The sequence below is a fragment of the Babylonia areolata genome, chromosome 28 (genome assembly GCF_041734735.1).
Source record: "Babylonia areolata isolate BAREFJ2019XMU chromosome 28, ASM4173473v1, whole genome shotgun sequence".
Taxonomy (NCBI): domain Eukaryota; kingdom Metazoa; phylum Mollusca; class Gastropoda; order Neogastropoda; family Buccinidae; genus Babylonia; species Babylonia areolata.
In genome coordinates, this window is record NC_134903.1 from 11,514,794 (window position 1) to 11,529,793 (window position 15,000).

General features: G+C 42.4%; 1 protein-coding gene across 1 annotated transcript in view; it reads left to right on the forward strand.

Annotated features, from left to right (window-relative positions):
• LOC143301790 (uncharacterized) overlaps positions 1-15,000 on the forward strand; it is an 82,674-nt gene that overhangs the window by 40,238 nt on the left and 27,436 nt on the right. Inside the window, exons 15-19 of the mRNA XM_076616181.1 lie at positions 1,030-1,236; positions 4,734-4,919; positions 8,374-8,537; positions 11,641-11,907; positions 12,503-12,689. Coding sequence (XP_076472296.1) covers positions 1,030-1,236; positions 4,734-4,919; positions 8,374-8,537; positions 11,641-11,907; positions 12,503-12,689 — 1,011 coding nt within the window. The remainder of the gene's footprint in view (positions 1-1,029; positions 1,237-4,733; positions 4,920-8,373; positions 8,538-11,640; positions 11,908-12,502; positions 12,690-15,000) is intronic.

The following is a 15,000-nucleotide window of genomic DNA, read 5'->3' on the forward strand; positions in this document are numbered from 1 at the left end:
GTGTTGTGTTGTGTTGGTGTTGTGTTGGTGTTGGTGTTGTGTTGGTGTTGTGTTGGTGTTGGTGTTGTGTGGTGTGGTGTTGGTGTTGAGTTGGTGTTGTGTTGGTGTGGTGTGGTGTTGTGTTGGTGTTGTGTTGTGTTGTGTTTGTGTTGTGTTGGTGTTTCGTGTTGTGTTGTGTTGGTGTTGGTGTTGTGTTGGCGCTGTGTTGGTGTTGTATTAATATTGTGTTGGTGTTGTGTTGTGTTGGTGTTTCGTGTTGTGTGGTGTTGTGCTGTGCTGTGCTGTATTGGTGTTTCGTGCTGTGTTGTGCTGTGATGTGTTCGTGTTGTGTTGTTGTGTTGTGTTAGGGTTGTCTTGCACTGTGCTGTGTTGTGCTGTGCTGTGCTGTAGCTGGGCTGTGTTGGGCTGTGTTGGGCTGTGCTGTGTTGTGTTGTGTTGTGTTCGTAGGAGTTTGGACTGCTTTTGTGTTTTGTTTTGTGGGTTGGTTGGGATTGGTCTGGTTTGGGTTCTGGTCTGGTTTAGTTTTGGTTTGTGTTGGGTTGGGTTTGGGTTAGTTTGGGTTTGATCTGGTTTGGGTTTAGGTTTGGTTTGGGTTTAGTTTGGTTTGGTTCGGGTTGGATTTGGTTTGGGTTGGTTTGGTTTTGTTCGGGTTGGTTTAGTTTGTTTGGTTTGGTTTGGTTTTGGGTTGGTTTTGGCTGGTTTGGTTTGGGTCATGTGCTCCATTCATCACGTGCTACATGCGTCCTGTGCTAAATGCGTATTTTATGTAGTACAAGCGTCTTGTGTGTGTGTGTGTGTGTGTGTGTGTGTGTGTGTGTGTGTGTGTGTGTGTGTGTGCACGCGTGACGGTGTGTGTATGTGTGCAATGTGTGTGTGTGTGTGTGTGTGTGTGTGTGATATGTGTATGTGTGTGTGTGTGTGTGTGTGTGTGCGTGCGCGCGCGCGCGCGTGTGTGTGTGTGTGTGTGTGTGTGTGTGATGTGTGTGTGTGTGTGTGTTTGTGTGTGTGCGTGTGTGCGTCCTTCATCAGCCCTGTCGTGCGGTCGGCCTGACCTGGAGGGTCCAGGAGCAGACCGCAATCTGATGCAATACGATTGTCCGGATGGCTACGTGTACGGGGCAAGGTGCACGCTGCGGTGTTCCTACGGTTATCCTCTGTTGGGGTCTGATACCATCGCGTGCGACCAGCCCCCTAACGTGTCGTGGGAGTATGACGGAACGAAGCCCAAGTGTATAGGTTCGTTTTGGTGTGGTTTTTTTTGTTGTTGTTTGTTTGTTTGTTTGTTTTGGTTGGTGTGGCCTGTTGGGTTTGTTACTGTTTGTTGTCTGTTTTGTTTGTTTATTTGTTTGTTGTGTGTGTGTGTGTGTGTGTGAACAGAACAGAATAGAATACTTTTTATTGTCATAAAACCTGAAAGTTTGTAACACACAATGAAACATAAACATGAGTATATTAAGAAGAGAAGCATGTGTGTATGTGTGTCTGTGCGCTGTATATGTGTCTGTGCACGCACTCACGTGCACGTGTGTAAATATGTGTGTGTTCATGCTTGTGTTCATTTGTGTGTGTGTGTGTTTGTGTGTGTGTGTGTGTTATCTTATCCTTGAGGGCAGAGCCCTTCAACTTCACCATGCTGGGTCATAAAAGTTACGTCACAACGTCTCACCCAGTGGGTTCGTGATCTTGAGTCGATGGTAAAGTTAAGAGTGGATGGGTTGTACACTGGTCAAGGTTGGCTGCAGTCACTGTGTGTGTGTGTGTGTGTGTGTGTGTGTGTGTGTGTGTGTGTGTTATCTTATCTGCGATGGCACAGCCCTTCAACGACTCCATGCTGGGAGCCCCCCAGGCCCCACACCTATGTTAAGTGTCGCTGGGATACTCGCTCAGGTTGCTGCTCTGTGAAGGAGGCAGTGCGGATTGCTAACGCCGATAGAACTGAACGCTTGAGTCGCGGGGCTCAGGAGCCGCTCGTTTCGCCCACGCGCACCTGTTTCATCTACACGTGTGTTTTAGTGTCAACACATGTATCACCTAAGGCTTTGTTTTCCAGCAACGGCCACTTCCTTTTCCGTGTCAGCAGGGTATTTTAGCCTACACCACTCACATCCGTTTCGTCCAACGGGCGCAATAACTGAGTGGTTAAAGCGTTGGACTTTCAATCTGAGGGTCCTGGGTTCGAATCTTGGTAACGCCGCCTGGTGGGTAAAGGGTGGAGATTTCTACGATCTTCCAGGTCAACATTTGTGCAGACCTGCTAGTGCCTGAACCTCCTTCAAGTGTATTTGCAAACAGAAGATCAAATACGCATGTTAAAGATCCTGTAATCCATGTCAGCGTTCGGTGGGTTATGGAAACAATAACATACCTAACGTGCACACACTCGGAAACAGAGTATGGCTCCCTACATGGCGTGGTAAAAACGGTTATACACGTAAAAGCCCACTCGTGTATATACGAGTGAACGTGGGAGTTGTAGCCCACGAACAAAGAAGAAGAGGATGAAGAAGAAGATATTCATTTCGTCCACGCGCTCACGTTCCTTTCGCCCCCACATTCATATTTGTTTCATCTGCGCACTCGATTCCATTTCGCCTACACACTCACAACCACGTCGCCTACACTTCCACAACCATTTCGCCTACACTCTCACAACAACTTCGCCTACACTCTCATATCCATTAATTTGCACTCATGTTCATTTCGCCTGCATACTCATATCCTCTTCGCCAACACAAATATACTTGATAGTGAAACCAATATACTTGATAGTCTGTAGGCAAAATGAACGTACTTGATAGTCTGGACGAATTGAACGCACTCGACAGTCCGTGGACGAAAACGAAATGAAAGTACTTGATAGTTTGTAGGCAAAATGAACGTTCTTGGTAGTCTGTAGGCGAAATGAACATTCTCGTTCTTCTCAGCTGTAGACAAAATGAACGTTCTTGATAGTCTGTGGGCAAAATGAACTTTCTCGTTCTTGACAGTCTGTAGGCAAAATGAACTTTCTCGTTCTTGACAGTCTGTAGGCGAAATGGACGTTCTTGATAGCCTGTAGGTGAAATGAACGTACTTGATAATCTGTAGGCGAAACGAAGGTTCTCGTTCTTGGCAGTCTGAAGACAAAATGAACGTTCTTGATAGCCTGTAGGCAATATGAACATATTGGTAGTCTGTAGGTGAAATGAACATGCTGGATAAGCTGTAGGCGAAACATTTTTAACACTCTTTAAGCGAAATGAACGTATTGATGGCCTGTATGCGAAATGAACGTTCTTGACAGTCTGTAGGCGAAATGAACGTGATAGGTTGAAGGCAAAATAAAAACACTTGGTAGTCTGTAGGCGAAATGAACTTACATGACAGTCTGTAGGCGAAATGAACATTCTCGTTCTTGACAGTCTGTAGGCGAAATGAACATACTTGGCAGTCTGTAGGCGGAATGAACGTACTTGATAGTCTGTAGGCGAAATGAATTTACATGACAGTGTGCACCCGGAAAGCCCCACCCAGGACCACATGTCACAGTAAAGGACCAGAAGCTACGTGTTTACAGGCAGCTTTACCTATCTGGGCAGTGATCTTTCACGAGCGAGCGGTGAACATCGATGCAGTGATCAGCAACAAAACTGCCAAAGCCAGTGTCGCCTTTGGGAGACTCCATATGAATGTTTGGGAGCGGAGAGGACTGAAGGTCTACTGACACTTTGCCAGCAGGACCTGGACTGTCTACAGCAGACAGGCTTAACAGCTCAACCACTTCCACTTGAGCTGCCTCTGCAGACTTTTCAACATATGATGGCAGGACAAAGTCCCAGACACAGGGGGCCTGGAACAGGCTGGCACCCACAGTGTCTACACCCTCCTACACAAAGCCCACGCCAGATGGGCTGGCCCTGTCGTCAGGATGTCTGACAGTCGACAGCACAAACAGCTGCTGTATGGAGAGCTGAGCCAGGGAAAGCGTTCATTTGGAGGGAGGACGAAACGCTTCAAGGACTGCCTCAAAATGTCCCTCAAAGGCCTCAACGTCAATCCCAGTAGTTGGGAATCGCTTGCCCTGGACCGCCCAACCTGGCGAAGCAAGATCACTAAAGGAGCACATGCAGCAAAAGACCGACTCACCACAGAGCCTCAGCGGAAACGTGCCACGCACCTCAACTACCACTGCAGCACCACCAACCTACTCACTTGTGTCCCGCATGTGGGCGAGCCTTCAGGGTCCGGATTGGCCCCACCAGTCACCTCCAGACCCTCAGTCACAGACCCTCCATCTGACACTGTAGACATTGTCATCTTCGACTCAGAAGGACGAACAAGTAGTAGAAGTAGTAGGAGAAGTAGAAGTTGTAGCAGGTTTTTTTTGTTTTGTTTTTATTTTTGTTTGTTTGTTTGTTGTTATTTTTTGTTTTGTTTTGTTGTTGTTGCTGTTGTTGTTTTGTTGTTGTTGCTGTTGTTGTTTTGTTGTTGTTTTTACTAAACATTAATTTTTGTTTGTTTTTGTTGTTGTTGCTATCATAATATCCTCCTCCTCTTCTTCTTCCTCTTCCTCCACCTCCTACTTCTCATAACGATCATCATCATCATCATCATCATCATCACCATCATCACCATCACCATCATCATCATCATCATCACCATCATCATGATCATCATCACCATTATCATCATCATCACCATCATCATCATCATCGGTTCAAAGCCAATTCTGGTATTGATTGATTCTGGTCCAGAAAATAATTGCCCAGTTCTGCAAGCGCCATTGCGTGGCGCCATCACTGCAGTCCTGGGTAACCACGGATGGAGTGCCTTCATGAGCTGCAAGCAAGGTTGGGACATCCCGTACAAGTCTCCAGGGTACTTTATCTGCACCAATTCCAATGGCAAATGGATTCCTGAACGTGTTCAAAACTGCACAGGTTAGCTAGCAGCTGCTGTTATATAACTTGGTAGAAATTTCGAAGCAGAAGTGTGAGGGATGTATGTGGGGGTGAATATGAAAATGAGGGTTAATTGAAGGTTAATTGAATATGTAACATGCATGGGTGGTTGGTACCTTCTAGATAGTCTGGAAAGACCAAAGTAGTGGGGTAGCCTATGTGTGTGTGTCAGCTGTTTTCATTTGTAACAATTCACGGCAAAACGGGGGGGGGGGGGGGGGGGGGGGGGGGGGGACAGAAATGACGTTGTTATCTGAGTGACGTACACCTCTTACGTCAAAATTTACACTGACGCGATCACATCTCGGAGTCTATAGGTTTCTTCAGTAGTCCATCACTTGAAAAAAAAATCGGAAAAGATATTAAAAAAAACAACAAACAAACAAAAACAACAACAACAACAACAACAAAACAAAACAAAAAAAAACAGCAGCAGTAGTTGTAGTAGTAGTAGAACGATAAAGATTATAATGAAAATTACCATCACTGTCATCATCATTATCTTAATGAACAACAGCAAGAACAACAAAAACAGTAGCAAAATAAATACGGGTTCTTGTTGGTCACAATACTCTGCTAACATTGCTTTACACTTGCAGTACAGTTGTTTTTTTTTTACTCACTTGTGTAAACAAAGTGAGTCTATGTTTTAACCTGGTGTTCGGTTGTGTGTGTGTGTGTGTGTGTGTGTGTGTGTGTGTGTGTGTGAGTGTGTGTGTGTGTGTGTCTGTGTGTGTCTGTGTGTCCGTGGTAAACTTTAACATTGACATTTTCTCTGCAAATACTTTGTCAGTTGACACCAAATTAGGCATAAAAATAGGAAAAAATACAGTTATTTCCAGTCATCTTGTTTAAAAACAATATTGCACCTCTGGGATGGGCACAAAAAATAAATAAATAATGAAGCCTAATTATATGCAAACTGCATTTACTGTTATATTTATATTTTTTGTATTCTCTAAACTTGGCACTTTGATCTGATATTCTGACCCAACAACAAGAGCAGTCATTATTATCATTTTTTGTTCAAACAGGAACTTATTTTGCTAAGCATGGAAGTTTTATTTATTTTGCAAACGTTTTGGTGCAGATAGCAGAGTGTTTTACTCTCAGTCACAAGTGAGTCTTGAAGGCCTTGTTCTTGTTTTTGTTTTTTGTTTTCTGTAAAGAAAAGTACAAATCAACAACATCAACAACAACGTATTAAAAAAAAAAAAAAAAAAAAAAAGGACGCAAAAAAAGTATACAAACTACAGTTAAAGAAAATTCATTGTTCGCGTGTATGACTTCTGCTCAACAACATAGCTAAACATCAGGATCGAGCAATATTATCAAACCGAACGTTGCTTGCTGGAAACAGAACAAGTGTATGCTAAGCTAAAGCAGCCCACATCGATCGGCATTTTATTATTTTGCGATCATAACATGGATCTGAATTCGGTAAAAAAACAAACATCCTCAGCCATAGCGAACTCGATAGTCACTCTGAACGTGTATTTGCTTCTTCTTCTTCTTTTTTTTTCGATGAATTATGTTCAGCGAATGTTACATAAATTTCGATCACGTCTTAGAACTATGAAAATGCACGCTGTGAATTATCTAAGTTATTGCTGGATCTTTTGCATCAATCTGAATTCAACACCGAAAAAAAATAAATACCCTATTCAAACGCACAAGCTGCTTCCAAGCCAAAGTTCTGGACATACTAAAAGAAGATCTTGTGGAGTTTGATGGTCAGTTATGGACAGTCTGTAGGACGTAATGAGAGGAAAATGTACAAATCATTATCTAAGTAAAATTTAAGTGACTTCTTCGTTTCTCTTCAATAATAATATAACGTCACTGCGAACAATAGCACGCGCTTCCTGCTGATTATTCATTAAATGGTGTGCGCTAAAAAGACCACATGTGCGAAATTAGATCGTGTAAGACCTTCACACGGAGTGTCAAACACAAAAGTCTTTCTGTGCCCAACGCTTAATTCTAAAATATAGGCCTAACGTTTTAGGTGAGATCAGTTTTGAGAACATTATTTCCCATTATCCGTTTAGATTAACATCCCAGTGCTAAACAGATTTTGATGCATTTGACAGGTGTACGCGTAAATGTGACTTCCATACTGAGCAAAAGAAGTTCCGTGTTAAACGAAGAATGATAAGATGACTGTTATTAATCAGTGTGTCACATAAAATTGCTCGAAAACAACAATAACAGTAACTACAACTACAACAACGACAAAGCAAAAAAAAAAAAAGAAAAAAAAAAAATGAACCGACTGTGGAAAGATTAAGATGTTTTCTGCCCGAACCAGAAGTGCATTGTCATTGAAGACACACACTTATATATATATATATATTTTATATATATATATCTGTGTGTGTCTGTGTGTGCATATACATACACCCCCGAAACACAGTGTTAATGCATAGACTCATGTTGTGTGTGTGTGTGTGTGTGTGTGTGTGTGTGTGTGTGTGTGTGTGTGTGTGTAAACACACACATGAGCCCAAAACACCTGAACTAATGATACTTTTCGTTAAAAGAAGGTTTTTTTTGTGGCAATACTCTATTGCTATTTTTTGGGGTAAGAATGCTTTCTGCTTCTTGATTTTGTTGTTGTTGTTGTTGTTGTTGTTTTTTCTGTTATTCAAGTGAGCAGACAGGATGATTGTGAAGCCAATGTTTGTGCGTAACCGAAGCCTGACTAACTGAATGACACAGGAAACGAACGTAGAGCGCCTGAAGGGAGCTGTCAGTCAGTTCTAGCCAGCATTACAGCCTGACTCTGTAAAGCGCTTAGAGTTGATCCACTACTGCTACCACCACCACCACCACCACCACTACTACTACTACAACCACCACCATGGCTTTCTCTCTCTCTCTCTCTCTCTCTCTCTCTCTGTCTCTCTCTCTCTCTCTCTATATATATATATATATATATATATATATATATATATATATATATGTATGTATGATAGTCTGTCGTATCCGACTATGACCATCAGAACAGCAGAGGAGGCAACTGCTGTTCCGACTATTTGGGCTAGAATTTGATTATAGTGGAGAGTGTCTTGCCCAAGTTACATCCCCACTCACTCGGCCAAGAGGGTTTTAGGACAGTCGGCGTTGGGATGGTTCCCAAAGGCCAACTAGCCCACAAGGCTGCAGCACTAAGAGACAGTGCAATTTTGCCTCCTAGTTTGAGAGTCATAGTCCTTCACAAAAGACTAAGCTGTAAATGATTTCCCATTGACTGGAGAAACCATTGATAATACAGCTCTCACTTCGCTGTTGGCCCAAATGTAAAACTTATGTCAATCTGTGATATATATATAGATAGATAGATAGATATAATTATTTTATATATATATATATATATATATATATATATATATATATATATATATATATATATATCTTTTATGTTTCCCAGAGCGGTTCATTCCATCGAGAGCGAAGCTGGAAACGAAGTTCTACTATAGTGGCAGGTGCGACGAGAATTTAGAAGAGCTCAAAAAACAATTCATCACAGTTTTGAAAAACTCCACGTATAGTGCTGCCTGCGACACGCCCACCTGCACATGGGAAAATGTTCAGGTAGGAATGATGATGATGTTGATAATGATGATGATGAGGAGGAGGAGGAGGAGGATGACAACAACAAAAATAATAACAAGAATGATAACAACAATAATAATGATGATGATGATGATGATGATGATAATAATGACGAAGAGGAGGAGGAGGATGGTGACAACAACAAAAATAATAACAAGAATGATAACAACAATAATAATGATGATGATGATAGTAATATGATGATGATAATAATGACGAAGAGGAGGAGGAGGATGGTGATAACAACAAAAATAATAACAAGAATGATAACAACAATAATGATGATGATGATGATGATGATGATGATGATGATGATGATGATGATGATGATGATGATAGTAATATGATGATGATGATGATGATAGTAATATGATGATGATAATAATGACGAAGAGGAGGAGGAGGATGGTGATGATGGTGATGATGATGATGATGATGATGATGATGATGATGATGATAGTAATATGATGATGATAATAATGACGAAGAGGAGGAGGAGGATGGTGATGATGATGATGATGATGATGATGATGATGATGATGATGATGATAGTAATATGATGATGATAATAATGACGAAGAGGAGGAGGAGGATGGTGATGATGATGATGATGATGATGATGATGATGATGATGATGATGATGATGATGATGATGATGATGATAGTAATATGATGATGATAATAATGACGAAGAGGAGGAGGAGGATGGTGATGATGATGATGATGATGATGATGATGATGATGATGATGATGATGATGATAGTAATATGATGATGATAATAATGACGAAGAGGAGGATGGTGATGATGATGATATTGAAGCGTGAGTTCTTATACGTGAACTAAATGGATGCTCCATTTGGGGACCGTGGTTTCTATTGCCTCAACCAACTGCATTAAGGGTGCTGTGGAGGGAAGAACGATCCCCTGGCAACATTCTGCACGAAAAAAAAAAAAATCCATGGTGATAGTAAAATAAAAATACTTGCAGGCAGTATACGGCCCAGCACTCGGCTTATATCACAGATTGACATAAGTTTACATTTGGGCCAACAGCAAAGTGAGAGCTGTATTATCAATGATTTTTCCAGTCAATGGGAAATCATTTACAGCTTAGTCTTTTGTGAAGGACTATGACTCTCAAACTAGGAGGCAAAATTGCACTGGCTCTTAGTGCTGCAGCCTTGTGGGCTAGTTGGCCTTTGGGAGCCATCCCAACGCCGACTGTCCTAAAACCCTCTTGGCCGACAGAGTGGGGATGTAACTTGGGCAAGACACTCTCCACTATAATCAAATTCCAGCCGAAATAGGAACAGCAGTTGCCTCCTCTGCTGTTCTGATGGTCATAGTCGGACACGACTAACTATCATATAGGCAGTATATATCTTAAAAAAAAAAAAAAAAAAAGAAGTATATATATATATATATATATATATATATATATATATATATATATATATATATATATATACACATACATATAATGTGGCGCTGTACTGTGGAGACGCACACTCCCTGGTGAGCGTTTCCCGAATTTCCCACAGAGTAATATGTTATGACACAAAAATGATACAAAACAGTGCATCACAGTATATCACAAACCATCGCATTGCAATGGTAACGCAATGTAATTGAATATAACGCACAATACAATACAATACAATACAATGCGACACAAAAGGACGCGACACACGACACGTCACGACTCGATACGACGCAACGCAACACGACACACATTAACACAACACAGCACATTGATTTAACACATCACAACATGTTAGCACAACACAACACACTAACACAACACAGCACATTAACACATCACAACACGTTGGCACAGCACAACACGTTAGCACAACACATTAACACAACACAGCACATTAACACATCACAACACGTTAGCACAACACAACACATTAACACAACACGCTAGCACAACACATAAAATACAACACGTTAGCACAACATAACACATAAAATACAACACGTTAGCACAACACAACTCATAAAACACAACACGTTAGCACAACACAACACATAAAACACAGCTTGTTGACACAAAACAACACTTAAAACACAAGACAAGACAAGAAATGTTTATTTCAGGAAAACCCCGCGGGCGCGCATGAAAATGCTACATGTGTCATGTAACTAATAATAATATAAATAACATTTGGTATAACACAACACAACACTGTTGACACAACACTGTTAACACAACAGGTTGGTTGACACAACGCGTTAACGCAACACACTAACACGACACTTTAACACAGCACTGTTTACACGACACATTCACACAACACTTTAACACAGTACAACGCGTTCACACAACAAATCAGCACAACACATTAACATAAAACGTTAAAACAACACTGTTAACACATCACGACACGACACATGAAAACAACACGTTAACGGGACACATTGACACAACACAGCACTGTTAACACAGCACATTAATACAATACAACACGTTCATACAACACATCAACACAATACATTAACACCATACATTAACACAAGACATCACGCTCACACAACACATAAGCACAACACATTGACATCACACATTAACACAACACAAGACAACACATTCACACAACACAACACATTAACACCACACACTAACACAACACAATACAACACGTTCACACAATACATAAACACAACACATTAACACAACACATTAACACCGCACATTAACACAACACGTTCGCACAACAGATAAACACAACATATTAACACAACACATCAACACAACACAACATGTTCACACAACACATAAACACAACACATTAACACCACACATTAACACCACATATTAACACAACACAAGACAACACGTTCACACGGCACATAAGCACAACACATTAACACCACACATTAACACACCACAAGACAACACGTTCACACGGCACATAAGCACAACACATTAAAACAACACGTTCACATAACACGTTCACACAACACGTTCACACAACACATTGACACAACACTGTTAACGCAAACACGTGAACACAGCACAACATGTGAACACAACACGTTCTCGTGAAACACAACAACATTGCATCAACTTTCAGGTGACCTGTGGGCCCCTCTCCAGACGCCGACGATCAATAGGCGACGACGTGGACGACGACAACGACAATGACGATGACGAGGAGGAGGAGGAGGAGGAGGAGGAGGAGGGCGGGTCAGTGGGGTCACAGCAGGTCAGCAAACAAAAGGTCAACGGTGAGGTCAGAGTTCGGAGGTCGTCAGACGTCGAGGAGACATGGGTAACGTTCTCCTTCGATATCGTCATGGACTTCCAGGAGAATAATGGCACCGAGTCCGATACCTTCAATGTGAGTCGAGTCGGGGAGGTTTGGGGGGTGGGGGTAATGGGGGGATAACGCGAGGTGTGTGGGGTGGTACTGGTGTGGGGTAAGGGGGATTGGAAGTGTGCCGTGTGTGTGTGTGTGTGTGTGTGTGTGTGTGTGTGTGTGTGTGTTCGTCGTCGTCTTTGTTCTTTGGCTGCAACTCTCAAGTTCACTGGTACACGAGTACGCTTTACGTGTATGACCGTTTTTTTTTTTTTTTTTATGACCCCGCCATTTTGGCAGCCATACTCCGTTTTCGGGGATGATAATGATAATATAAAGAATGTGTCTGTGTGTATGTGTGTGCTCGTGTGTGTGTGTGTGTGTGTGCGCGTGCGTGCGTGTGTGTGTGTGTGTGTGTGTGTGTGTGTGTGTGTGTGTGTGTGTGTGTGTGTGTGACTGCGTGCGCGTATGTGCGCGTTATGCTTGCCTGCGCGTGCGTGTTCAAGTATGTGCGCGCGCGCGTATGTGGTGTGTGTGTGTGTGTGTGTGTGTGTGTGTGTGTGTGTGTGTGTGTGTGTGTGTGTGTGTGTGTGTGCGTGCGTGCGTGCGTGCGTGCGTGCGTGTCCACCACCCACAGAGGTACAGGTCCATGGAGAGTCAGATGCGGACGCTGCTGAAAGAGAAGGCACGCAGCGGGACGTTCGACCTGAAGGGCGGGGACATGAGACCCGACTACAGCTACACCCAGGTCACCCTCACGTTTGACGGCTGCCCTGGCGGCACCCAGTATTCTTACAATGAGTACAGCAAGAAGGTGTCCTGTGGTAAATAATTGACACTTCGTTTTAATAATAACAATAATAATAATAAGGTAAACTATCTGTGTCGGCTGCGTTTGACACAATAGACCACAGCATACTCCTTTTCCAGACTTGAACATGTTTTGGGATTCACTCAACAGTTCTGAGTCAGTTTTCTTCATACCTATCCAATCGCTTCCAGATTGTCTCTGTTAGTAACTTTGTCTGATCCAGCCCTGATCTCCTATGGTGTGCCACAAGGCTCTGTCCTGACCCCCGTTCTGTTCGTTCTGTGCACTGCTCCTCTTTCTGATGTCAAATCTGGCCATTCTGTTCTTCACAACTCTTTTGCTGATGATACTCAGCTACAAAAGTGTGCAGAACAAAATCAAGTACATAGTCTGATTCTGTTAATGCAGGATTGTATTCTCGATGTTAAATACTGGATGACATTCAACAAACTAAAGTTGAATGATGACAAAACTGAAGCTATGATTATTTCCTCTGCAAGAATGTCCACATCTACTTCTTTTCCTGCCTCTATTGTGGTTGGTGATGCCACAGTTCAGTTTTCTAAATCAGCAAGGAACCTTGGAGTCATTCTTGACTCAAACCTCAGCATGCGTGCTCAGGTAGCAAATCGGATACGCATAGTCAATTGTGAACTTCGTCGCATCAACTCTATCCGTCAGTACCTTTCGGTTGAAACTACTAAAACTCTTATTTCTGCTTTTGTGCTGTTACGAATTAACTACTGTAATTCTCTTCTCATAGGCTGCCCACATAATATTCTTCAGCGATTTCACAATGCTGCCCGTCTAACTCTCAGTCCCACATACTGATCACATTTCTCCTCACCTCCGCACTCTAAATTGGCTCCCCATTGAAGCGAGAATTAAATACAAAGTTGCGTGTCTCTGCTATTCTGCTTTCCACTCTGCAGGACCTACTTATCTTTCTGACCTTATCAGTGTTTACACTCCCACAAGAAATCTCCGCTCTTCCCCTGACTGCTACCTTTTGAAACTTCTCGTGTCAATACAAGAACCTGTGGTGAACGTTCTTTCTTCTTTGCTGCTCCTCACATCTGGAACAACCTTCATTATCATATCCGTGCATCTGATTCTATTTCTGCTTTTCGCTCATCACTAAAGACTCATCTTTTTTCAAACCTATCTATAAGTACTCTCAGCTTCCTTTTCTCCAACACCACCCATGTCAGCTCACTTTGGATGTATGTAGAGTGGGAGAGGGAGAGTGTGAGTGGGGGGAGGGTTTTTTGAGAAATAGTGGCCATGAATGTTTTATGTTACTTGTAATATTTTAAAACTGGAGAAAGTGAAAGACAAGGAAGAGGCAGGGAAGGGAGGCTATTTTGGGAAGAGGTGAGTTTTAAGGCCAGACTTAAAAGAGCTGAGTGCGGAGACCTGACGAAGAGAAAGAGGAAGTTCACTCCAATTGCAAGGTCCAGAGACAGGGAAAGAACGGCGGCCAACAGTGGAGTATTTAAATCTGGGTATGCATAAACAAAGTGGATCCGAAGCCGATCGTAGAAAGCGAGATGGAGTGTAGAGGTGAAGGCTGCCACAGAGATAGGAAGGGGCAGATTTGTAACATAGAGTGCTGATCTTGTACTTTATTCTGTGTGAGACAGGTAGCCAGCGGAGATGTTGCAAAAGAGGAGTGATGTGCTCAGATCGTTCTAACGTTCTGATGTTTTTGCGTTCCTAACGGGATCCATTATTACTACAGCCAGCACAACAACATAATGTCTTGTGGTAACAATCAACACGTCATTTCAACGTTTCCTAGTGAGACCCATTATTACTACAGGCAGCAGGATAACAACATAGTCTCTTGTGGTAGTAATTCACACTTTGTTTTATCTTTCGTAACGGCACCCATCATTACTACAAGCAGCACAATAACATAGTGTCTTGTAGTAACAATCAACACGTCATTTTAACGTTTCCAAATGGGCCCCATTATAACAAAAGGCAGCACAAAAACATAGTCTCTTGTGGTAATAACTGACACGTCAATTTGATGTTACTAAAGGGGACCATGTTTTAGTGCAGCCAGCACAACAAGAACAAAATGAATTTCGTTTCTCTTCGTCAAGAGACTGCCAGTCGCAGCAGTGGTTCAGCCAATCAAATTTTGCTCACGTTGCGAAAGTAGATCACTGTTCTCATGTGACTGATCATCATCTGCCCCTGTCCTACCCATACTCTCTGTAGTAGACTGTTCCTAGGGTGACTGATCACATATAACCCTGTCCTACCCATACTCACTGTAATGGACTATTCCAAGGGTGCCATATCAACATCTAACC